Source organism: Syngnathus leptorhynchus, chromosome 16 (assembly GCF_054491065.1).
Source record: "Syngnathus leptorhynchus isolate UIUO chromosome 16, UIUO_Slep, whole genome shotgun sequence".
Lineage (NCBI taxonomy): Eukaryota > Metazoa > Chordata > Actinopteri > Syngnathiformes > Syngnathidae > Syngnathus > Syngnathus leptorhynchus.
The window spans coordinates 1,958,248-1,983,364 of record NC_141210.1 but is presented as its reverse complement, the minus strand read 5'-3'; the positions used below and the strand labels follow the sequence as shown (position 1 = coordinate 1,983,364).

Here is a 25,117-nt window from a genome sequence, read left to right as displayed (position 1 = left end):
CAGTCCTGTGTTTTATTTCTGTTTCCATCACTTGCTGTGGTTTTAGTTGGACTTTGGTTCTTTGGTACTGGTATCGTGGATGGTGCTGTACTTGTGTAGGAGTATTTTCTCATGGTTTTGATTTCTCACCATCTTCTGGGTGAATGAATGGCCGTCAATAATTTGCTCACTTACCTCCTCCACCCACCATGGACCACCCCTTGTGGAACCTCTCACGTTAGGCTCCAGCTCCCACTCCTATCAAACCCTGTGGTGACTATTATTTTTTCACACCTCCATAAAAGATGCCGTCCACATACGTCATCCCTTTGGTTGTTGTTATCCACCACCTTCCTCTTCCTTCTTCCACCATCGCCTGCCTCTACCCCCCTTCCCCCCCCACCCCACCTCCGTCATGGATATTTTTTGGGGGGGACCTGGCATCCCGAGCTGCGTCCGTTATTTTTTCCATCCCGTGTTTGCGGATTGTCGCATGTCGCCCTCCTGACCCTATTTGTGTTGTCTGCAGCCAAACGGGAGCGGCCAGAGCAAAATGCCAGGCTCCTTCTTGCTGCCTCCACCTCCCCCAGTGGCCCGCCCAGTGCCCCTCCCTATGCCCGACTCTAAACCCAACAGCACGCCCCCTGACGGCGGACTCTCATCGCCCGCATCTCCGTGTAAGTGACCCCACAAAGTCCATTTTGAAAACCAAAATCCAAGTAAAAAAAAAACTCGAGAAAGAATTCGACACAAACAGCCCCCTTTTAGGGAACAACCCCACGCCCATCCCCATTGTTCTTCCTCCAACGCCGTGCCACCGTTGTCATGTCTAACCAGCAACTCATATCCCTTTACCTTTGGAAGCGAGGCCAAATAACTTTGGAGAGCATAGAGGTACATCCAAAGTCTCCAAAAGTTCAAGAGGAAGCTGATAAATGTCCCAATGACCTTTGTGGTGTGCATCAGGGCTCCGTACCCAGTCCCGACAGTTTGAGTTACTCGACATATTGAGCCTCGCCTCATGCCCTGATATGGATCTTTACCTGCTTGACCCATCAGCAACAAGGGGAAACCTCAAATCAGAGAGATCAGTGTTTGATTTTAGTAGGAGCAAGGCAGAGATTTAGAGTAGTTATGATTTTGTCTAGGTTGGTATCGGTCGAATAATTCAGTAATTCTAGGTCGTACCTGAATAGAAGATTTTGTGCGTCTGGAATTTAAGGAGTGATTCTCACCATATTATCTTCCTCACCTTTGACTGGAGGGGCACTGGATGGAGCACCTTTTTAACGGAGTAGTTTTTTCCAAACGTAGCATTTGTCTTGACCACATTCAGTGTCTGAGAGTCCTTTATGTCGTTTGTATGTTATCCCAATATACCGTAAATATACTGTGTCCATGCCATTTAACGACACTTAACCTCAGACTTCTCCTTCTGTCTCTCTCTGTCGTATTCATGTACTTATTCGGTTTAGCGATAGACTCATAGATTGGCGCTCGTTAAGTTTCTTTCAACGGAGAAGAAAATGGTCGGTGAGGAACAACACGTAAGCCACCAGGGTCTCGACTAAACTCGAAGCGCATCGTATCATAGACGTCAACGAGGATGCCATTGCTGATACTGTGAAGCTCACTCTGCTGACCCCTTGGGACCACCAACCAATATGTGTTTTGCTGCCTGTGTGACAATGTGAATGGAGCACCACTGAATTCTTCCAAGAAAATCTCCAACCATAGGTTATGCGTGAGCTTCCCTCCATTTATACAGCTGGGTGCACCAAAATAACACTGCCCCTACCCTAACCCTGCATTCATGTTTGGAATGGATAAAAGAAACTATTATTAAGCTTTAGGGATGTCTTCCCAAATGTCTGGCAACCTCGTCCAAAAAAAAAAAAATAGGTCAATGGTGCTCAGTTCTATAAAAGGAAAACAACAAAGATTACCCCAGAAATTATGAGCAACCACATAGCCAGTCATTAGGCAAGAGTAGCATTGATAACTTTTAAAGCTTAGTCTCCAGTTCAGTCAAGGACTACTTTTGCTAACAGACACAACGTTGTACACGGAAAGAAGAACGAGCCTTTGTTGTTATACGATATTTGTGCTCACGGATATTTTTAAAGGCATGATGCTGGATGGATTACATAATCCCAGGCATGCCTTTTTTTTTTTTGCCTTTACTCAACATCTATCTTTGTGTGCACTTACGTCTTTTTGTCCTCTTCTGTTTCGGTAGCATACTCCACGCCAGGCGCCACAGCTCCCAACAGGTTTGTCGGCATCGGATCACGGGACAACAACTTTCTGAACATCCCGCAGCAGACACAGGTGGGATTTATAATGTGATGTAACTTGTTTTCAGGGGCAATTATCTACTTGCCCCATTTTTTTTTACCTCTTGGACCTGTCTCCATTACCAGCAGTACTTTTGTCATTGGTATCTAAGCACACCTGCCTGGAGCCAAGCTCAGCTATGCTATTCAACACATGGAAACCATCTGAATCTCCTCTACTGTTGTTTCTCTGCCCTCCATACTTTGACTTTACCGGTTCCAGTCGTCAGTACACTTTTATTTTTATTGCCTCCTTTCATCCACTGCATTCCGAAACTTTGATTTATTTTCTCTTCTTGAAAGACATACCTTAACTGTTTTTAATTCTTTGCACACACAATGAGAGATTTTTTTTTTTAAGCAGACATATCCCCCCCCACCCCCTTCCTCCCAGACATTGGTTTTGTTTTTGTCAAGGTTTGCAAAACAGAACATACTTCCCCAATTGTCCCTATTGTCTTTTCTATTTCAACTAATGCATCACCTTCTCCATTATCTCCAATTTTGGTTTACCCATGTTTTATAATCACTGACTGCTTTTTGCATAATTGGTTTTTCACAACAACACAAGGACAAAGAAGGTGCTTCAAAAACAAACCCCATATTGTTTTAGGAGTCTTGCTTATAATTACAGTCCATTTCCATAAGGAATCTCAAGGACATGGCATATACTTGAATTGAAAAAAAAAAGAAACAAAACCATATACTCCTGATCATTGGGTTCCAAGTGCCCTCTAGTGGCAGAAAATGGCGAGTGGCTAAAGAATGACTGATAATAGATGCCCTGGCAATTACACATAATGTCATTGCCAGCTGATCTCGAATTTGAGGTGGGGTCTCTAAACCAGCATAAAAGGAAGGCAGATGGAAAAGAAAGGAGGTCTGTCAACTGTCTGCTGCTGTTCCAGATTTACGGGGAGGTTGTTGGCATTGGTGATACCCTCTTTGTTACAAGGAAATTAGAAAAACACAATAACATTCGCCAACAGCAGATTTGAATTTTACACTTATTTAGAGAAAAGAAATAGCCCTAGAAATGGGTAAGAAAAATTGCACGATGGTCCAAAATTCTGTTCTTAGCGGGAGTCGGATCCTTCGAGCACAGGAAGCCCTGTGGTTACAGATTCATTCCATTGTCCAGGCTGAATTTGAGGCATCATGGGGGTCTCCTCTGGAAAATCCAAATTTAAAGAGCATAACAGACAGGTCTCAGCAAGCCATAGTCAACACAAACAGTGAACGAGGTCTTAAGGAAACTATGCACCGAGTCGGCCTCCAGAACCCAAATTAGAACTGGAGCATAGCCTTGTAGCTTCTTCCCTGGGGGGGATCAAAAGCGTCTCCATTTTCAGAATGTTGCTACATACTGTTTAACCATCACGAGCTATTCAGACACCAATTTCAAAACAAAGCGAAAATAGACGTCTGTTGACAATCATTCAATTCATGATAATCCTTTGCACCAAAAAGGCTAACATGAGGAAGAAGTAGTGGTGACGATATTTTCATCAAATCCAAAACATAATATGGCAACATTAAAAGATGAAGACAGAATTCAAACTGTGGCTTTATGCCAGTCTCTGGGTCAACCACAGGCGGGACGGGACGTTAATAGTGCATCGGAACGCTATCCAGTACCAAAATAGAGCCAAGGACACAATTTCAACCATTCTCCGAATCACATTTTAAAACAGTGACTATATCATCAAAGCTTTGACACAATTGAAATCCGTGCTGAAAAGTTGTAATTGCTGCAATACAGCAGCTAATAATTATCCCCAGGACAGCCTACCTAATTTTATAGCAGCAGGATTCCACGGTTGAAAATACATCCTAAGTACTTAAAAAGATACACAACACCTTTGGGAAAATCTCGTTAAAGCGTGCTTTAATTATTTTTGTTCGTCTTAAAGTTGGGAGAGATTGATGACCCAGACTGCAATAAGCCCTCCTCCAGGGGACAGTTGAGATTATTTGTTTTCACTTTGGGTGAGCTGTGAAACTCAGTACAGATGTTCATGGTTCCCAGAGGATGACTTCTACTGACTGATTTGCCACCGTGAAGCATTATTTTACATTTCAAAATACCCACAACTTGTGGAATATTTGAACTAGTTAGGTTTGTCTTGTAACACAGCCAAATGGAAAGTTTTGTTTTCATTATTATTATTATTATTATTATTTTTAATTTACCTTATTTTAGTAACTAATTATATTTTGGTTTAAATTATGGATGTATTTTTTTATCCTCTGATTTTTTTTAATTATTTGAACACGTTTCATAACTCTAATAAATGTTTATCGCTTTCCTTTTTTTCCTCTCTTTTTCAGTCTTGGTTCCTCTGACAAGATCTGTGTGAAAAGCAGCAATTCTTTCTTCACAATCAGAAATAGATAATTATCCTACAATCAACACAGCGATTGGCCATTACATCGTATCTCACACACACAAAAAAAAACAACGAAGCACCGCAGGAAAATTCATCAGGAATTCGAGGAACTCTGGGCCCGTAAGGGGCAAAGATGACGAGATGGACAAGAGGACGGCAGGACAGTGAAGGGTAAGGTGGCAAAAGTAGCCCAGCAGGGCATGTCTCCTGAAAAGAAAGGAATCAGCACAACATTGCAGCCGTGCGGGACGATTCTGAACATGAGAGTGGCGTCCACTTATTTGCAAGGATACATCAACCATTTAAACAAAACCCAGCGTGAAATACCCAATGATGTTTCTAGTAAAAGCTGCATTTCATACTCCACCGCAAATTGTGTCTCTCTCGCAACGACCAGTGTGACTCTATCAAATCTCCCTTCCGCCCTCCTACTAACTAAAAAGACACTATGCCAAAACATAGCTTGAAGGTTTTGCACCTGACAAGCTAAATCAATTAACATGAATCCTATCGATGTGCACTATTTACCTACAACTGGCCTATTCCGAGTTTTATTGTCAAGAGAAAAAAAAAAAAAAATCAAGGCACGAGAAGCCGACACATTGTTACTCTGTGTTTCTCACATCTGCCCACACAAACAGAAAGTCCAATCAGAAAAAAAAAAAAAAATGTGCACCACAATATTTGTATACATTGAAAAACAAATCATGTGGTATTTCTCGGAGGTGTGATGCCCAATGAACTGTCACTACCTAATTGATTAGTAATCCAAACCAACACTGTCAAATCAGTGCGCACCAATATAGATAGCAACTATTGGTTCCGCTCCCTTTTGCCCTCTTGTAATGTAGGTGATTACTTTTGGTATCTCGTGCATGGTCTTTTTATTTGAATTCCTTTTGGATTTGTACTATTTTGTAATTGTTTTGTATTTGAATGACAGCACCTTATAACGAAACACATTAGGACATCTAGTTTAAGCCTACTGGTTAGCCCATGGTCACATTTTGAAAACAAAGCATATTTGGGAGACTATTTGCTTTCTTTCCAAAAGTTTCACAAAAATATTGACGCTATTTATGTTAATATGGTCAACAACCCATTGAGCTCAGCAGAATTTCGGAGCAAAGAAAACTATCATCCTGGCCGAGAGCCTACGACTAGCACCTGTGTAGCTTCAACCTAATCACGTTTGTGGAATCCATTCAAACATCAAGTGTGAAGATGGCAAACTGCCATGTTACCGGCAGGGAAATTGAACACACACACAAAAAAAACAACAGAATTGTTTTGTAGAATGTCAGAGGCACAGACACGGATTTTGTCACCGGGCCAATTGTTGCTTTCCAGATTTGCAGTGCAGTATTATATGTCCCATGCAAAAATTGACTCCCCCCCCCCATCCACACAAATGCAGTGCCACACAAATGGACAGGGTTCATACAAAAACTTTTATTTTTTTTACTCTAACATTAGGCATAAGTTCAAATATCATTAAAAAGATGTTTAAATCAAAATTTGTAAATGCAAAACTGGATACAATATTTTGGATTGATCACGTAATACCTTATGCTCATCCCCTATTTACAAAATTCCAATTAGTTTACAGCATTTTTTAAAAAAAATTTGGGGCAATTGAATTTACAGAATGTGTAAAAACTCTTTATAACCCCCCCAAAAAGTGTATGAACCCTGAAAACATAATGGCAGCAACATAGAAAATTGTGACAATCAAAAAAAAACAAAAAAAAACAGAAACCCATTTGCTGAGGTCAACAAAAGTGCCACCAAAACTTTAACTTGTACTATTTGGAACATGTTTGGCTGGTGGTGGTGATGATGACACTCTCATAAGTGTTGGAGTAAAAGAAACGGAAGAGAAGGGAAAGGTTGCTGAAAATGGGAATGTTGCTCTTTTTCTGTCTCCCGAAAATCGTTTACCTGTTGTTTACACTCCCAGACGGGCCGCTGCTCCAAGAGCGGAGGGAACCACACTGCGGAGCAAAATAAATATGTGACATATCGTTCTGTTTTTAGTCGCCATGTGCCCACTTTTTATTTTTTATTTTTAAGCTGATTTAAAAAAAAAAAAAAAGAAAAAAAAATGGGATGCGCAAAATTTGTCTTTAGTTTAGGGAGGTGTCTCAAGTAATATCAGCCCTTGTATATTGTGAATTGATAAGCCCTTATTGATCAAAAAATGCACTAAAGCAATCACGCCAGCCAAACTTTTCTATCACTAATTAAAAAGCAGCGTTCACATGCGTCTTAAATGCTAACAAACACACATAACCTGCCCAACTCAACTCAAAGAGGGAAGTCTTAAATGTGGACAATCGGGCAAGGCCTTTATGCTTGTAATCTTTTTTTTTTTTATATATATATATACACACACATATATTAATGAACGTCATTATATTCCCAATGGTTCGTTTAATCTCCGATGGACGTCCGAAAAAGGTTCCATTGAAAGCACCCACCCGACCTCACAAAATAACTGGACTGCCTGGCCATGTTCCTCACTGCAGGGAAGCGAGATAGTTGGCCAACCATCTCATAGAGAACGAGTTCTGATGACTTCACGGTGGCTTCTGTCATTTCTTTTCTAATCTAAAGGAAGTGCCTCTGTATTCCCATTATGCAATTTGTCAAACATGAATTCAGGTTCTTTTTTCATATATAAGCTATAGTGAATGGTGGAGGAAAAAAAAAATCTATGTCAAGAGAGGGGAAAGAACAGTTCACTAGATAATCGCAAGCATCTTTATATATAATACACATATATATTTATAGATATATACTTTTGTTTTTATTTGCAATATAAGCTCAGTGGCAGTCTAGTTATTTTTTGAAGCATGGCAGTCATAGGTTGCATCTCAGTAATGGCTGATTGGAGCTAAGTAGCAGCCTCTCAATTGCACAAAATGGCAGGATAGGCGAGAAAATCCATGGCAAACACGATAATAATATAAAAAAAACAACAAAAAAAACAATCAGATGATGTAGATGAGTTAAAAAAAACACAAAGGATCAGCTTATGTTTTGATGTTTTCATTCTTGTTTTGATGGGAAGCATTGTTGTTGAAACTCAATGATGTGTGTTGATTGAGCCATGTGCAATGCCTTGGTAGAGGATTTGTGTGTTTGTTTGCGATTGTTTGAGGGTGTTGCAAAAAGAGAGAGAAAAAAAATCTCTCTTTTCTTTCTGTTTTTCACTTGTTCTTTGTGTTTCAAGTCCATATGCTCTGGGACTCTAAATATCAGAGTGGAGAGGAAAAAAAAAAAAAAAATCCAACTCTTTGTAAGTAAGGGGGGAATTGTTTTTATAATTTTCTTGTTTGTGGTCTTTTTTTTTTTAAAAAAGAAAAACTTCATTTGTAATCATTTTGTTTTCAACATGTGGGAGGGCTGAAGGAACAATTTTGCAAACATTAGGTACATATTGCAATTAAAAGTGGTGCTTTCTCACAAAGAGTATTAAAGCCATGCAGAAAAGAAAAGAAAATACTAGAAAGCTCAATTCAAAGAAATATGTTAATAACCCCTGAAAAATGATAAGGTTTATAATTGCAAACATTTTCCACTTTTATGACTCAAATATTTGAATATTATGACCATTAACATTACAATTTTATTCCATACAATAACATTTTTCTGATTGAAACTTTGTTGTAATAAAAGTAAAGTTATATTCTCATGCAATTACCACATTTACCTCATCATTTTTTATTTCTTTTTGATGTGGCCCTAATACGACTTTGTGCTTTCTAGACTAAAGTACCGTAAATCTACTTTCGGCTTCCATGAATAAGATTACAAAATTCTCACCAAAACACATTTTCGGAAACATGCATTATTCTATTTGTCTTTTTGTATTCACGGGTGGGGGGGGTGTATTGTTTTTGAAAGAAAAAAAAAATGTAACAAAAGGCATTTTTCCCCCTTATGAACTTTTGACACCATATGGATTGTATCATCTCATATCCAATATCCTAATATGGGACAAAGACAAGCTCTTCCCCATTTGGGAGATGCACAAAAAGACCATGAATGATGATTTGTTTTCTTGTCTGGCAAGAGTTAGTATGTTTTTATTGTGTTGTTTTTTTTGGTGTAAAAATTCCGTCGGAAATTTGCATTTGCTCCGAGTGGTGCTGTCACCCATTCAAGTGAACCCCGCCCCCTTTCCCTCCCATCACCCACTTGTAAATGACTATAAATATTTGTTTGGTGAAGTAGTGTTCTAGACTCAGAGCATCTTAAAGGTTGTCCCTAAAAAAAAAAAAGTGCCTTTTGTTCACAGATTCCATCTTGTATACTCCTGAGATCCCATCTCGAAAGGAAAAAAAAAAAAAAAAAGTCCCCTCCTTCATCCTCCTATATCCACTTGTTTCTCTTCTTCTCCTTTTTAAAGCAGTATACATTGTACTAAAGGAAATTGGTGTGATTTAGTTCCTGTTTTTATTGTTGAATAATTAAAAAAAAAAGCAAAAAAAATGCAGAAAAACAGACAAAAAAAAAAAAGAGCTTCTCTTTCCTCTGTATCTTGTCTTCTGTCTATCTTGGACACTGGAGTAGTCTGTAGCTGCCCCTCATCCTTTTTTTTCTTTTTTCCCCTTTCTCCGAATGGTGGGGTTTAAAAAAAAAAAAAAAAAATACACCAGATTTTATTTTATTTTTGTTTGTTATTTTTTTTTTTTTTGTCTGAGCAGAATGCAGTTAGCTCACATGTTATTCTTGTCTGTATGCTTCACATTGTATTACCATACCCATCTTCTTCAGCTTCTCCATTCAACCGCTAACGTAAGTGAACAAGTTACACCGGTGGGCTCTGGGCTGTGTTGAGGATGGAGGGGGGGCTGTCATGGGTCGGGGGAGAGGGGGGGGGGGGTACAGAAGTAGCAAGCAATCATATTTGGGTTTGAATGAGGGAGATGTGCTGTAGAACTGCTAGTAAAGGCAGATTAATTTGTAATCCGTGTTTGTGTCTATTTATTTTTTTTTATAATCACATTTGGACTTATTGATTTTTTTTATTATAATGATTTTTCATTGCAACTGTATATCCTTAGCAGCACTAAAATGCTGCACTCAATTTTGCACCAAGTGGTTGAATGTAATCCACTTTAAAACAAAAAAAAAAATCATAGAAATCATTTTGTTAGCACCTTATAAGAAAACCGGTTCCATGGTGTTGAGGCTTAAAGGCTCATTTTAAGCACAATCCAAAAAAAAAAAAAAGAAAAAAAAGAGGGAAATAAAAATCTCACACACTGCCTCACAATATGGAGTCTCTAAATTAGCAGTGTGTTGCAAACCGAGAGACCAAAGTGGTGTGTACAGACTTCGGCAAGAATAACAAATAGCACCTTGAAAACGTACCAGCAGCAGCAGTATTATCAAGCACCACAGTTGAGAAGCCATATTGGAGAGGGACAGGTTGCACAGGTCAGGGGGGGGTTAGAGACACCCATCACCTAAACCACCCAGAGTGCTTCTTCTCCTCCACCCTGCAAAACAGTATCCCATCCTAAGACACACTTCCAAGAGCCCCTGGTGAAATGCATGTGTTAAAGTTTCTTTTCCATAATAATAAAAAAATAAAAAAAACAGTTTGAAAAGAGCAACACTTGATTGAATAAAAGGATGTTCTTAACTGTACATTGTCTTTGTGTTTGATTTTAGTGTTGGTGTTTGTTTTTATGCTTATGTTAGTATGTAGCATAAACACAAAGGGGGACTCAAGTCTAGTTTGAAATCTGATTTTCTGTATATTGAGATCTTCCAAGTTGAAAGAAAAAAAAAATACAACATTATAAATCTCAATATATGCCCAGTTAGTTACTTGTCAATGGTCTTGTGGTTAAAGTTTTTGCCTTGAGTGCAGGAGAACCGAGTTCAAATCTCACACGTCTTCGTGTAATATATAAATGTTTTACAGAACGGGACTCTTCGCCTTGCATTCTGGAGAACCGAGTTCGAGTCTTGCGCATTAGTCTATATAATTTGAAAAAAGTTGCGCGATGCGTGACTCGAACGCCGCCTCTCCTGTACTCCTGACCAATATTATAATGTACAGCCATCTTAGCATGGGCGTTTCGCCTCCTGATTGGTTATTTGATGTGTGACGACAGTTGGACCGCCATTTTCAGGTGTACCTAATAACAGGCCACTTCATTAGGGAAAAAGCTTAAGTGAAAGCGAAAAGTGCCACACCCGCCCTCACCCCCACTTTCTGATTGGCTGTTGGGTCTATGACGTCATTCGGACACTATTAGGTACACCGCCATTTTCAGGTGTACCTAATCACAGGCCACTTCATTAGGGAAAAATCATGGTCAAAGCTTAAATGAAAGTGAAAAGTGCCACACCCAAACAACCCCCCACTTTCTGATTGGCTGGTTGATCTGTGACGTCACATGGACACAGGTGTACCTAATCACTTCATTAGGGAAAAAGTTTAAGTGAAAGTGAAAAGTGCCACACCCGCCCTCACCCCCACTTTCTGATTGGCTGTTGTATCTGTGACGTCACTCGGACACTCCATTAGGTACACCGCCATTTTCAGGTGTACCTAATCACAGGCCACTTCATTAGGGAAAAATCATGGTCAAAGCTTACATGAAAGTGAAAAGTGCCACACCCAAACAACCCCCCACTTTCTGATTGGCTGGTTGATCTGTGACGTCACATGGACACAGGTGTACCTAATCACTTCATTAGGGAAAAAGTTTAAGTGAAAGTGAAAAGTGCCACACCCGCCCTCACCCCCACTTTCTGATTGGCTGTTGGATCTGTGACGTCACTCGGACACTCCATTAGGTACACCGCCATTTTCAGGTGTACCTAATCACAGGCCACTTCATTAGGGAAAAATCATGGTCAAAGCTTAAATGAAAGTGAAAAGTGCCACACCCAAACAACCCCCCACTTTCTGATTGGCTGGTTGATCTGTGACGTCACATGGACACAGGTGTACCTAATCACTTCATTAGGGAAAAAGTTTAAGTGAAAGTGAAAAGTGCCACACCCGCCCTCACCCCCACTTTCTGATTGGCTGTTGGATCTGTGACGTCACTCGGACACCATTAGGTACACCGCCATTTTCAGGTGTACCTAATAACAGGCCACTTCATTAGGGAAAAATCATGGTCAAAGTTTAAATGAAAGTGAAAAGTGCCACACCCAAACAACCCCCCACTTTCTGATTGGCTGGTTGATCTGTGACGTCACATGGACACAGGTGTACCTAATCACTTCATTAGGGAAAAAGTTTAAGTGAAAGTGAAAAGTGCCACACCCGCCCTCACCCCCACTTTCTGATTGGCTGTTGGATCTGTGACGTCACTCGGACACTTCATTAGGTACACCGCCATTTTCAGGTGTACCTAATAACAGGCCACTTCATTAGGGAAAAATCATGGTCAAAGTTTAAATGAAAGTGAAAAGTGCCACACCCAAACAACCCCCCACTTTCTGATTGGCTGGTTGATCTGTGACGTCACTCAGACACAGGTGCACCTAATTACAGGCCACTTCATTAGGGAATAAGCTTAAGTGAAAGTGAAAAGTTTGAAACTCAATATCAGCTGTCAGTGACAAGTCAAAATATGAACCTTGGCAAGCTTGATCTTTCTTGTTTACCATAGACACGCCAGTTCAGTTTGTCAAACTGTCATTTATTTGTCACAGTACATTGACAGTGTATATATATTAAAGACAACAGTTATAGCCATCTAAAATAATTACATCAATAATCATCTAGATCAGATCATGAGTGCAAAAAATGCTTAATTAAAGAAATTGCTCTGCAACATCCTCCCCTCTGACTGATCACGAGGAGTGGAGCAGTATTATTACTATGGTGTTCCCCAACCAAACAGCTTTTCCAGAGACACACTATGTTAAGGTAATTCATACAAGACAGATGGTATCTTACTGGATACACATTTCTGACACTAGTTCAAAAGATTGCATGAAACATTCACAAAGATGTTCAATTTTTCAACATAATTACTCGTGCATCTTTTGAAATGACACAAACATGAATGTATGTGCTGTAAAGCTGTTAGATATTATGTGCTACATCTTTGTCAAAATCACCAACTTTCCATGAATGACCTACTTAAGTTCATTAACTTTAGTCCAATTGATTTCATTTTGCACTGGTAGAATTTTTTTGCGCAAAAGCATGAATATAAAAGAGCATTATTATCTTTCAAGGTTGATGGAAAAGATTGCAGTCTGCTCAGAGGTGAAAGGGCTTTCATGAATGGCTGCAATTATTGCATGAGTATAAAACGTAATATTGGAAAAAAAAATAAAACCAAATATCATGCAGGCACTAAATATTCTGACACATTTTCATGGTCAATTTAAGGTTGGCAAATGTTTGGGCTACATTTCAAGCAGAGTCATTCCTAGAAATAGCAAAATGACAGGCAGAATCATCACAAGGACATTTTAAATGGGACACTTGACATGCAGGGGTGGCATTGTACTCATCACGAACACTGAATAGCGGTGTATCAAAATACGACAGTGTTACAGTGTATGTTTGTCAAGGGTCTCCAAAGGCCTTTTTCAAAGCGCACTCAGCAGCACGCCCTGTGCTGACTTGACAAAATATCTTCCTGCATTTTCATATTGGATTCCATCACATTTGCTGACTTGAATACCGAAGCATCCAGTGGTTGAGAAGAGTCGGTTGATGAAGAGTGCTGCTGGTAACGAATGGTGATGGACTTTTTCCTTTTCACTTCACCCACTGCCCTGCCAGCCTCCATCCATCCAAATTCATTTTGCTGTCATTCCCACACATTTATAGACTCATGACAATGATTGGAAATACTGAATTGATTGACGGCTTGATGGCATCACATGTACGGAGACATTGCTATCATTGTTGTGGCTTGGGTAAACTCGACTGACCTTGATCTTTTTCAATAGTATGCTTTGTTCTTATCTTGTCATGGACGGGAAGGGGGTGCTGCCCCCCCCACCCCTTTCTATTCTGCATTCTGTCTTGGAATGTTGTTTTGTTTTTCATTTAATCTGGGCCAGTACGTCGTTGAAGAGATTAAGGAACATGTGTACGTGGTACTCTTTGAAGACCAATGCTGGACGGAAACGGATTGATCGATCTCCGCAGCCTCCCAGGAAGATACCTATTGATAAAACACAGTAATCACGTCAGTATCCAAATGGTTTCATGGTTGCAGGATGTCCAGGAAAGCTCAAATAGATTTAAAAAAATTGATCAAAGAGGGAAAAAAAATAAATAAAAGTTGATATACTTGGCATTGCCCTTTTGTGTTCATCACGTTCAAGAATGACATAAATGATGCACGACACATTGCATACCCTTATTCCGGGCCTTCACGAGGATGTCGTTGCGTGTTGCATCATCGCAGACATCGATGGCACAGAAGGTTCCTTGCCCTCGAGCTCGACTCAGGATGCCAGGGTACTGAGCCTGAGGAGCAGAGGCATCTAGGTCACACTCTCTCCGAGCAAGAGAGCTCGTGAGCAACAGCTATGCATTGGAAAAATAAGCTACACAGACCTGTAACTCATTCAGGCCAGTCATCAAGGCTTTTCCTGAACGAGTCACCTCCACCAGGAGGTTTTCTCTGCGAATGACACTGAGGACCTCGGACAGCAACAAGTTCTTTGAAGGGTCACCCATCCATGTGTTGAAGATGCGGTAGCCCTGAAACCAGGCAAGCAAGAAACAAATGAAAATAAACACTGCAGAGAGAAAGAAATGATCATGAGACACAATTGTTTCCAAACCTTATCAGCTTCAAATTCATCTCTGTAGTAGTAACCTCCAGTCAGAAGCTTCTTGCTGAATGACACAATATCAGCGGGGTTGTCCATACCCCAATGCTCGTGGGCCCAGAACTTTCCTGTGCACCCTCCTCCAGTTTGAACCTCATCCACGTGGAAAGCACAGCCATGCTGAATGGAGAAAAGAGTACATCCTTTTTTTTTTTCTGCATCAATAGACAGCAACAAATCTCATCGAGTTAGATTGCTTGTTAGCTCGAATGATAAAAGGAGAACCGCAAAATGGACTCATTATAATGCAATGTGAAACATTGGTTGTACCCATTAAAAAAAACTTTGACATACACACACACACAAAAATAACCAGTACGGACTGACATCGTGAAAATGATGCTGTGGTGTGACCTACTTGTATATTTAAAAGATGCATGTTACCTTGCTTGCGATTTTGCGGAGGCTCCTGAAAAAATCCGCAGTGGCGTGATTATCTCCTCCCTCGGCTTGAATGGGTTCAATGACAATCCCGGCAACAGGCTTTCCCTTCTGTCTCCACTTGACAATCAGGTCCTCCACCTGAAGACACCAAATGTAGGCAAATTATAAAAGCCAAGTATGAACAGGTGATTTGTTTGTTCTTATCATTAGGTTTAGGAATAGTTTATCATCATCAGTACACACACACACACACACAAAGCATGACAGCCTACCTCCTCCAAACAGCGAGCCTCCTCCTGAGCGTTTTCTCTGCTGAACTCCTCCAATGGATATTGCAGTTTGGGGAATGGGGCGATCGGCCAATCAAAAGCGGGCACGTCCAATTTATGTATTGCTTTGGAGTGCGTCGTTGACAAGCAACCTTGGCGAGACAAAAAAAACCCAATATGATTGTGATTAGAATTGAGTAAGTCTCAAAAGTAGTAGCATCAATACATCTTGCTTTGAGGAGCTAGGCAGACAAAAATGGAATATTTGAAGCACTGTGAAGCTTAGGTTTGACACTTACCCATTGTTCTACCATGGAAGCCACCAATGAAAGATAAAATACTCAAATCTGGACAACCTGGACCCTGAGAAAAAGTTGGATGCAAAGATTTGGAGCCAGACCCAATACAGAATATAATCTAATGTGGAGTGTTTTTCTTGGTTTCTACCTGGTTTATCATGCAGGAGGTCAGGTCTTCAGCAGATGGTGAGGTGTGGCCTCGCTCTTTATTCTGCACCAAGGACCAAATAAATTAAAATAGGGACAATTCACAGAAATGAACATCAGCATAAAACACATTAATTGTCCTTACCGCAGTTGCCAAAATTCATAGTCACAACAGAAGAAAAAACATATATATATATATATATATATTTTTTTTAGTCCTTGCATATTTTGAATTCACTCACCCTGTACCAGATAAACATGGCCTTGTAAGCATTTTCATTGGAGCATGAGCCACAGGCCATAGTCTGGACACGACTCATTCCACTTGGAGCCACCTGAATAAGGGCAAGAACACACATTGCAGTGCTGTTAATTAACTAGATAAACCAAAACGTTTTTTTAGACACATTTTAATGGGCGTGTTTGTGCGTTGAAAGTAACTCACTGAAAGAAGACTTTCGTTGATTTTGTCTGGAAAATTCTCAGGCGGCAAGATTCCAAGGGCGGGTCTGTTCACCAGTGTACTCTGAAATAGGACAGGTAATCAGTGGTGTTCGTTAAAACAATTTCAGGGTAACAAATACATGATTGTAGTTAACGTGAGGGGGCGGGGCCTACCAGATTGTTGGGGTTGGACATTAGTTTGAGGAGAGCAGGGTGGTTGTATCCTGAGAGATAACATGAATAAAACAATTAGACAATTCTTTTAAAACCAAAAGTCTTAATCTGCATTTAGTATTTAAAAATAAATATGAAGTATGAACATTTGTACGATACATATTGGGATGACTTACAATGAAACATTTACTAAAAAAAATAAAGCTCAGGTATGAAAATGAAACAACAATAGAGTGAATTTACATTCTTATATAAAGTGATTGGCTCCCTTACATAAATCAAAGTCGTTTCCTACATTTGACCAGCAGAGGGCAGCAAAGGACAACAAAACTGTGCAGCACAAATCATTCGTGTTTTAATTACTCATTTGTCTCAGTCATTTTGAGTTGATTATTTTTAGGTATACACAACAAAACGAACATGCAGACACGGCCTAGAGTAATGTCTAGTGTATTCATCTCTCTGTAAGATTAGAAATGCCAAAGTGAAACTCCCGAGTCTCATCTTGTCTCATTCATCTGAGAAAGAAGCAGGCGAGGCGTTTCAATCGACTGATGAGGTGTCGAGATTAAAGACTGATTGCATGATCAAAGTACAAAACCACACAATTGACTGTGATGAGATCTTTTGTTACTAACCAATAGGAATGGAGGAGATCTGAGTGTAGACGTCCAGCATCCGGTTGCCATCCACATCCACCAGGTAATTCCCCCTGCTCTCTTCATAATTGCAGAAGAAGTTGATGGCACCAACATTCTGGGGCAAAGACATTTTATTTTTATTATAAAAACAAGCATACAACACTATTTATGCCAACGTTATACCTCAGGAGGGATGAAAAAAAAAAAAACACCAACACCAGATGGCAATGCCTTGTCGTATTAGTCTCCTCTCACTTCCCATGAATGAGTTATTATTAAGGGTCATTGTGTTTTCGTGGTCGATTAATATTTAGCCCGCGGGCATTGTGGTCACACTAAAATTCCATGCAGAGTGCTTGCTTTTTTTTTTTTTTAAGAATACATGCACCTCAGAAAAGAGGACAAAGGAAAAGTGGTACAGCAACAGCATAAGCGCTACAGGCTCTATTTAACTAGTTCACTGGGCAGATACAATTGAAGATGCCGTTTCAACCCAGACACATGCGCACATAGAAAAAGTGTTTAAATGTCATGTTTTTGTCATGTAAAAAAAATAAAATAAATAAAGACAGAAAGGCAAAAAAAAAAACATACTTGACTATACTTGGAAAAATGTCATTATTTATCTTTTTTTTTTTTTTACTAGACTTTTTATATTCACTGTCCATGAACAGACAAACTATTCCAATTTAACTTCTAATGTGTCAGCCATTTTTATAGTATTAGCGCCTCAATTTACCTGAATTTCTCCCAGTTGTTTGGTCAGTTCCTAAAGAGAGAAATGGTGACGGTTATATTAAAGATAAATCATTATTTCTATATGTATTTGGTGACGTATGTGTGCTTTACATGAGATCTTGGCCCAGGAACTTCAGTTTTCATGGAGGGTCCATCATACTCAAAGTCCAATTGGGCCTTTGGGGCCGCTTTGCTTGCATATCGGCATCCTGAACACAGAGAACAATGTGAAACCCATATTTGCATATCTTCGAGGAGTTCTTTTCATTGATAATGCAAAGTTTATATATGAATCATTTGCTCCAGATTGTTCCAAATGAAATCTTTCAAAGGGTAAATAGCTTTGGGAACAACAAACGTTTGTCCCACACTTTATCTTTTGTTGTCCTTGACTCTACATTGGTTAGTCAAACATTACAAAGATGACATAACCTCGTCCACCACTTTCAATTTATTCCGGAGTGAGGCTCGTTGAAGCTCCAACTTGTATAATAGTTACTGAACTATTTGGATATTTAAAATTGCAACAGAAGGCCAATATTAGAGTACATTATGTTTTAAAAAAAAAAAAAAAAAAATCAGACAACTGAAAATTCAGATTATTATGAGATGCCAATTTACTTCGGTGACAAATTTATATACACTTATTGAAATAAGTTGAATGGTTTTACCTGAAACACTGAGGTGTAGGTTTTTGTGAAGGGACAGCGCAAGTTGACGGCTGATCACAGAGGATGCCATGACAGGTGTCCGACCAGGTCACCTGAGATTGGGAGAAGAAGGATGAGTATGAGCGGATATACAAATTCAATTTCACAATCGGCAAATTGACCCAATCTGATCATAAATTCAGTTACTGTGAATGACAGCACATATGTTGCTCTGCCTCGAGAACACAAAAGGGCATTTTCTCAGGAAAACAGTGGCCTTTTTTGGCGGGGCCTATTGCATTTGGGATTCTCTTAAAAAAAAAAAAAAAGGCTCCAAATTCTAATAAAAACGTTCTTTCTCTTTTCCGGAATTCTAATGCCATGCTGGTTAGAAAATGGGAGGAAAACTCTGGCTTTCACACAGTGGACACCCCGATTATCGCACACATCACACAGCCGGTTACTTGGCAACACCTCGTGGACTGGATGAAACTGGTTTTCCAGAGTGTTACACAAGACTGCATCTTCATATGCTTCGGAGAAGCGACGTTTTGGTGTGTGGCATGTAGGACAAAAGGTATAATATGAACATAATCAATTGGATTTCTTTAACACATTTCAAAACAAAAGATAAAAGCACTAAAGATAAATACAAGAAAGCAATCTGAATCAATAAGAACAGTCATAAAAGCACATCAAAAGGTTTGATATATACATTATATTTGCTCTTTTGTTTGGATTTTAGTTCCGGGGGTAAAGTTTCTGTTGACCCTATAAATGACACTTTAGACTTTGAACTTGAGCAAATAGTTTTTGTTGAGCTATCTAACTCCAAACGTCCAACTGCCCACTCTTGCGTTGAATATAGAACAAGATTTGTCATGGACCAAGGCGATCTGCTGGAGAAAAAAAAATAAATCACGACTCGCCGGGCGCTAACACCACAGTAATTAACTGGCGCATCTCGGTTGATTAAATCTCATGTCTAGTCTGACCGCATATTCCGTTTCAGAAGCAAATGAGGTGTCTGTGCTGCTTGACTTCAAATCTCTGTCAATCCTTGTCGGCATCAAAATGCAATTTTACTCAAATGAAATCTGAAATTTGCATTAGGGGTCAAATAATCCATCTCGAACTTTATTTGAGGTAAATGGTCAATATATCTAGGTCAATATAAAGTGGATAGAGTACAGTAGTTTATGACTGTATTGGCCTGGGCAGATCAAATGAGCAGGCTGTCCTATGACCTGAAAATGCATTGACAAGTGACTGTTGTGTAACCCTGGCTGCCGGGTTACCAAACAGCAGAGCTGCTAGACTGCTGCCTCTTGATGATTTTGCAAGGGTGCCAATGTTAAACTATGATGTGATACAGGCAATCCAATGCCTTAGCATTCGAGAACCCAAAATAAATACTGTTGTTTTTTTTTATTTTGTGTGACCAGCTTTCTGAAAGTACGAATCTCATCTAATATGCATGTGATCTGGAACACCAAAAAAAAAAAACCAACCCATTTTGGAATGATTTCTAGAATGCAGAACAGATGCATTCATTCCATAAATCATGAAATGCAAAATACTTCAAATGAAAGTCAATAGTAAAACTTGTCATGCAGTACAGTACTCGAGTGCAGGTGCAATATCGTATCGATCCAAAGGTTTACTGACATCATAACTAGGCCATAGAAAGTGTGTGATGATAAATGCCTTTTCAAATTCTTTACAAGAGTTACCATTATTTTATTTATTTTTTTCCCTCTAATGGGCCTCAATAAAAACTGGTTCCAACTGGATCTAACTGGCTCACACATGTGATGTTACGAATTTCGGTCAGTTCGGTTGTCGAGATTTATCCTGCAGACTGCGCATCATCTGCTCTACTTCTGACATGGACGCTCTGCAGTAGTCACCTGCTCAGTTTTGACTCAGAGGCATGACACACAAGACGAGCTGCAGCGACACCGTGTCGCATGCAGACATGAGAGCATGCACGGTTCGAATACTTACCCCGCGGATCCGACGACTGGATCGGGTTGAGGGTCTCCTGTGTGTGTGTGAGTGTGTGAGTGTGTGTTTGCTGCAGAAGGCTCGACTGCAGCGCGCAGTCTCGTCAGCCGCTGCTCTTACAGGAAAAAGGGGCTTTCTTGCTTCTCGTCTTTGTGGTTCCGTTCTGGTGGTCGAGCTGAAGAACTAGGAATAGTTCGGTTGTATTACAAGACGTTTGCCTCCAAGTAGAGTTGTCCCCGAATAGACCCGCGTATGATTGGCTGCTTTCCCACTTGGCTTTTTTACATCCATCGTGGCCCTCTAGTGGTCAGTAGATTCGAAAACAACTTTTCGGTTATACTAGCCAAGAATTACGTAAGGTATGTTGTTTCTTCTGAGAAAGCAAATACTTTCAGTGTTCTTGACGCACCATTTTTTAACAGAAAAACGTTAAAAAAATATATATATTTTTTTTATATCACTGAAAACCTACCGGACTCAGGATTAGGTACACCTGCACATTCCAATAATAAAATAGTAAAATGACAGGTGAGAAAAACAAACAAAGGTGGAAAAGGTTTCTATCCATTTTTATTATTATTATTATTACTTCAATTTACACTCGAGCCTTGAATTATGGTAGAGTTCCGTTCTAACAACACAATTATTTACTTCAAGTCGGAACACATTTTCTCAGTAGCCTATGCAAACTCAGTCGTGAAGTCATAATATTAGTTACAGAAATTGTAAGCAAAAAAAAAAAAAAACACTTCCAAACCATAAATAAATAAAAAAGCATGCAAAAAAAGGAGAATAATTCATTTCAAACAACCTCCTTGTTATCATGATTATAATTGTTTCCCAGGAACACATACCCAAAAGGAACGTGAAACTTTGAGATTTAAGAGGTTCTTGGCAGGGAATGTGCAGGTCTTGATGTACACTGCTCAGAATTGGACTGGGCCTCGTCCAATGGTACTCTCTTGGCAGTCACCTTCCACAGCTCCTGAAATCCATTCAACAAACTTGAAACTATGTTGCGTCAAGTCAAAGCAAAGGGGAGTCAGAATGAAAGAAAGACAGGTGGTACCAGTTGATCAATGCGTTCATACTGAAGAAACTGTGGGAAGGTACAAGGGATCTGTTCCACTTTGTAGCTACATTGTCCATCTACCAGGTCCTCGAGCTGGGAAAGGCAATGTCTGAAGTGGTTGTAGGCGTCGCAGGATACGTCCATCTTTCGTAGCGTGAAGTTGAACCTTGAGAACACCAGAGTACAACTTCATAATTACTATGGTGGTTTTATAAAATAACAACCCGTGGTAAATAAACATTGATGTGTAAGTCCAAGTGATTTGTCCTTCTTTACCTTTTTTCAATAGATATAAAGACAGTGCAGGCGTGAGCAAAATTATTGCATAGTCGGTACAGTGTTCGGAAGAGGCCATCTGTCAGGTCATCGTCATAGCAAACTGGTGACACAAAAGAAGTATTCTGCTTATTATTTGTGAGTAAAATTGGTCAAAAGTAAAATATAGCAAGGTGAAATGTGGAATTTTGTGCAGTGCAGTATTAGAGCAGAAAAATCTGGCTTACATGGAAACATTATGTACGGTACACTTCACAAAGCCAACAGCATAACAGTGACTAGCTGTGACAGCTTGCACATGTAATAAGTAACTTCTTCACCAACATTAATCGCTATCGGCCCTTGGGATTATGCAAACGCCCCCCCCCCAATTTTATCATTTGAAACTTTGTCACACATTAAGCAGTTTTGAACACATCGTGTGGGAGGCTAGGTTTAATGTTTTAACATGAAAACAAAGCAAGTGCTAAAGTTTACCTTTACCTACCATCAGCAGCAATAATGAAGCTAGTATTGTCATGTATATCAGCTACTTCCTCCTCTGTCCAGCTAAATTCAACATCAGGATCTATAGGGGAGACACATGTACAAACAAATAATTAAAGTACAGCCATATTTTACTTTTTACTACTGTTAATTACTGGTAAGGCTCAGCAGGAGGTTAAGGATGAGGATGTCATTCAAAGAACAACCCACCCTCCAAAAAAATCTGAAAATTCTGAAATAAGTATCACAGAACAACACATTTTAAAAGTAAAAAAGTGAACTCATGCCACTAATGCAGATAGCAAGACCAACTAGTACTTTTCATATATACAATTGTCTTTATTACCTGTACAAAGGTCAGATTGGAGCCAATCCAACTGTCTCACTCTCACTTCACCACCTGGTGGAGAAAAATAAGAGTGTATCCATTTTTTTATTCAAATGGTGTATATGAAAAAAAATCTTAAACAGACATTTACAGAAATGCTGTTATTGAAATTTTAAATGGAAGCTGCCATAGACTGCAGCTCACTTAAGACGCTAATAAGGACAAACACAATGGAAAATGGCGTGATGTTACGAGTTGCGTTGAAATTGTAAAGTGATGAGTTTTTTTTTTTTTTGCCAATGACTCACCCGCACGCTCAATCATGTGTTCATTTAAAGATATGTTTCTTCGGCACATACTTAAAAGGTCCTCTCCGACATCTGAAACACGAAATGTAATCGTTATAAAATACCACCCATTAAAAAGACATATTGAACTTCAAAATAAGGCAGTTCAACTGGATGCAGAGCAGCTTCTCTCGAACGTAATGCAACAAGTGAACTTCCTCAAGCCATACCTGTGCAGTACACTCGTTTGGCTAAAGTGGCCATGATGATGCTGGTTAAACCGGCACCGGCGCCTAACTCCACAACTGTTGCCTCTTTGAACAGGAGTGGCTTAGAGAGGATGAAGTCGGCCAAAAGTAACGCTCCTCTCCAAACCTGGTGGAACACAATCGCAGTCAATGAAGCAGCAAATGTTCACCTTAGTTATTTAAAAATATAGATATAATGGCAACAACTGCTTCTTTTTCTGCTTTTGCTTTTAAAACCACTTTACATGCTTCCTGAAAAAAAATACAGCGATTTTTAAAATACCACAAATCTATGAGCCTGAGGGGGTCACGGTAACTTTACTAACCTGTTTGCCAACATCCTCCAAGGGTGTTGCCATCGTATGCTCTGCAATGTACATAAAACAAACAACATTTTTCAAATGTGTCCTACACTTTGACCAAATAAAAAAAAACAGCTATCATCATAATTTGATCCATACCGAGCCGTATAATGTCGTCAAAGCACTCATCTGCCTCATCATCTTGGTTTTCTTGGTTTTGCAGTGCAGAGTTATGCGATTGCCTGAGAATGACAGGGCAGACCACTTCTCTGTTGCTGCTATCCCCTGTAGATTCATTCCTAGGTCTGTAGAAATAAAAAAAACATTTGTAATGAGAACTGCTTAAGGAAAGTGATCTGGAGCGCTTCCCTACCTATGTGTGACGTCAAGATCTCCATCCTCATCCAAGGCCGGTTCTACATTTCTTTCACTATCCTCTTCTTCATCTTCTCCTTGTGCAGAATGTGTTTCGGTATCACTGTTTTCTCTTGTGCTCTCATCATTCCTCTCCTCCTTTTCAGCATTGGACAAAAACTTGAATTTGGAGAGGAAAACTGAACGAACACATGAAAAGATATATTCATAAAAACAGTCATCTCGTGTGTACACCTGTTGCCATTCATCGAGAATAAATCAGCATATCAACTTTGTGTGCAATCTCCAGTTGTTGGAGCTATAAATAAAACAGTCAATCAACATGACACAGGGTCAAATTTCAGCCATGTGCTTCCATAAGGAACACAAAAAAAAACCAAGATGAACTGTTGAATGTTGAATTTGACTACCTGCAATTCCAGTGCATTGCATTCAAAAAGTAAATATACATTTGCTTAATACATACCAGGTTGTCCAACATTGTTAAGACGTGTCATTCGTTGGCGAGCCTTAGGCAGGAACATGTGAACATCTGACAGCACACTATCATGTTGAAAGATGATCTGGTTCATGGCTTTTTAATCATAACCTTAGAAAAGTAGAACTTCTGAATCATCTGCATGGAAATCGATGAGGAGATTGTGAGCGTGCAGGATTTCAATACAGAAACTAAACTCCTTTAAAAATGGCATGCAATACAAATACATTCAACGTACGGACATGCAAGTTGTCTCAAATGTGTTTTACCAAACCACAAATATGCAAAATACGATTTAAAACGTCAACATTGCTGACCTCGGATGTGAGCTAAGGCAGACGACACACCTCCTTTCCAGCAGATTTGTATGGTGTCCAGTCATAACCCGTCCGGAGTAAACAAAGCAAGGTTCGGTTTTGTCGAGAAATAGTGTACAGTCATAACTCGTCCGGAGTAAACAAAGTAATGTTCCGTTTACACTGAAAGCCGTATCAACAACCTTAAAACCATGAAATAAAATAAACATACTTTATCACTTAAATCCGTCATTAATTAAAATTAGTATTAAATGCTTGATTGTTGAAGCATATGGCGACTTTACGTTTTATTTCATGTACTGTTGCAGTAGCATTCAAATAAAAGTGAATGGGTGGAAAAAGCCTCTACAAATACAGTATTGGTCAATATAAGAGGTACTGCAAAGTTTGTAATATTATATGTGAATTATTGTAGTTGCAAATTGATACATTACACCACAGGTCATAGAAATTATCTTATTTTTATACAATACTTGACCTACATTGTGAAGTGCAGTTCTGCAATTCATTAACTACAGTAATAAAAATTGGCCAAAGTATTTGACCAGTGAGCGTACACATCTTGTGTTGAACTGTATTGCATTATTGTTTAATTACAGATATACAATAATCCCAATTGCAGCAAGTTTATTCTTATTAGAAGTACA

The 25,117-nt window shown here is 39.4% G+C and overlaps 3 protein-coding genes across 11 annotated transcripts in view; 1 reads left to right on the top strand and 2 right to left on the bottom strand.

The window, feature by feature from the left end:
* The window catches only part of nfixb (nuclear factor I/Xb), an 86,283-nt gene extending 77,209 nt beyond the window's left edge, over nt 1–9,074 (top strand). For 5 of the 7 annotated variants that reach the window (XM_085933151.1, XM_085933153.1, XM_085933154.1 and 2 more), the window contains 3 exons: nt 509–656; nt 2,219–2,310; nt 4,647–9,074. In XM_085933151.1, the coding sequence (XP_085789277.1) occupies nt 509–656; nt 2,219–2,310; nt 4,647–4,661 (255 nt within the window). In that variant the 3' untranslated portion in view covers nt 4,662–9,074. The remainder of the gene's footprint in view (nt 1–508; nt 657–2,218; nt 2,311–4,646) is intronic. The other 2 variants (XM_085933155.1, XM_085933152.1) reach the window with 1 other exon arrangement.
* Nucleotides 9,075–12,363: 3,289 nt separating this feature from the next.
* Nucleotides 12,364–20,561, bottom strand: abat (4-aminobutyrate aminotransferase). Of its 2 annotated transcripts, none has more exons than XM_085934736.1 (16): nt 20,302–20,561; nt 18,316–18,407; nt 17,756–17,853; nt 17,646–17,675; nt 16,904–17,021; nt 16,266–16,315; nt 16,093–16,173; nt 15,890–15,982; nt 15,649–15,711; nt 15,501–15,564; nt 15,205–15,353; nt 14,933–15,070; nt 14,501–14,668; nt 14,271–14,417; nt 14,069–14,180; nt 12,364–13,872 (listed from the first exon to the last, which is right to left on the bottom strand). In XM_085934736.1, the coding sequence occupies exons 2-16, from the start codon at nt 18,383–18,385 to the stop codon at nt 13,751–13,753; spliced, it is 1,503 nt and encodes a 500-aa protein (XP_085790862.1). In that variant the 5' UTR covers nt 18,386–18,407; nt 20,302–20,561; the 3' UTR covers nt 12,364–13,750. The 2 variants fall into 2 exon arrangements, with proteins under 2 accessions (XP_085790862.1, XP_085790863.1); XM_085934737.1 differs by having other exon boundaries at nt 20,422–20,543.
* A 292-nt stretch (nt 20,562–20,853) lies between these two features.
* mettl22 (methyltransferase 22, Kin17 lysine) lies at nt 20,854–24,553 on the bottom strand. Of its 2 annotated transcripts, none has more exons than XM_085934079.1 (12): nt 24,471–24,553; nt 24,142–24,291; nt 23,674–23,854; nt 23,460–23,605; nt 23,325–23,365; nt 22,981–23,125; nt 22,772–22,843; nt 22,482–22,535; nt 22,137–22,217; nt 21,650–21,752; nt 21,371–21,539; nt 20,854–21,286 (listed from the first exon to the last, which is right to left on the bottom strand). In XM_085934079.1, exons 2-12 carry the CDS (start codon nt 24,245–24,247, stop codon nt 21,182–21,184), a joined length of 1,203 nt encoding a protein of 400 aa, XP_085790205.1. In that variant the 5' UTR covers nt 24,248–24,291; nt 24,471–24,553; the 3' UTR covers nt 20,854–21,181. The 2 variants fall into 2 exon arrangements, with proteins under 2 accessions (XP_085790205.1, XP_085790206.1); XM_085934080.1 differs by having other exon boundaries at nt 23,674–23,813.
* Nucleotides 24,554–25,117: the final 564 nt, after the last annotated feature.

Bases quoted from the DNA above. Each gene is read 5' to 3' on its own strand.
- abat (XM_085934736.1), bottom strand. From the start codon at position 18,385: ATGGCATCCTCTGTGATCAGCCGTCAACTTGCGCTGTCCCTTCACAAA. The intron at 15,071-15,204 runs GTAGGCTGTCAT...TGGTGTCTTCAG, and splicing joins AGGCTCGCTGTTTGGAGGAG to GTGGAGGACCTGATTGTCAA. The intron at 14,669-14,932 runs GTAACATGCATC...TTCTCCATTCAG, and splicing joins TCCGCAAAATCGCAAGCAAG to CATGGCTGTGCTTTCCACGT.
- mettl22 (XM_085934079.1), bottom strand. From the start codon at position 24,247: ATGAACCAGATCATCTTTCAACATGATAGTGTGCTGTCAGATGTTCAC. The intron at 22,536-22,771 runs GTGAGTCATTGG...TTTCTCCACCAG, and splicing joins ACACATGATTGAGCGTGCGG to GTGGTGAAGTGAGAGTGAGA. The intron at 21,287-21,370 runs GTACCACCTGTC...AATGGATTTCAG, and splicing joins ATGAACGCATTGATCAACTG to GAGCTGTGGAAGGTGACTGC.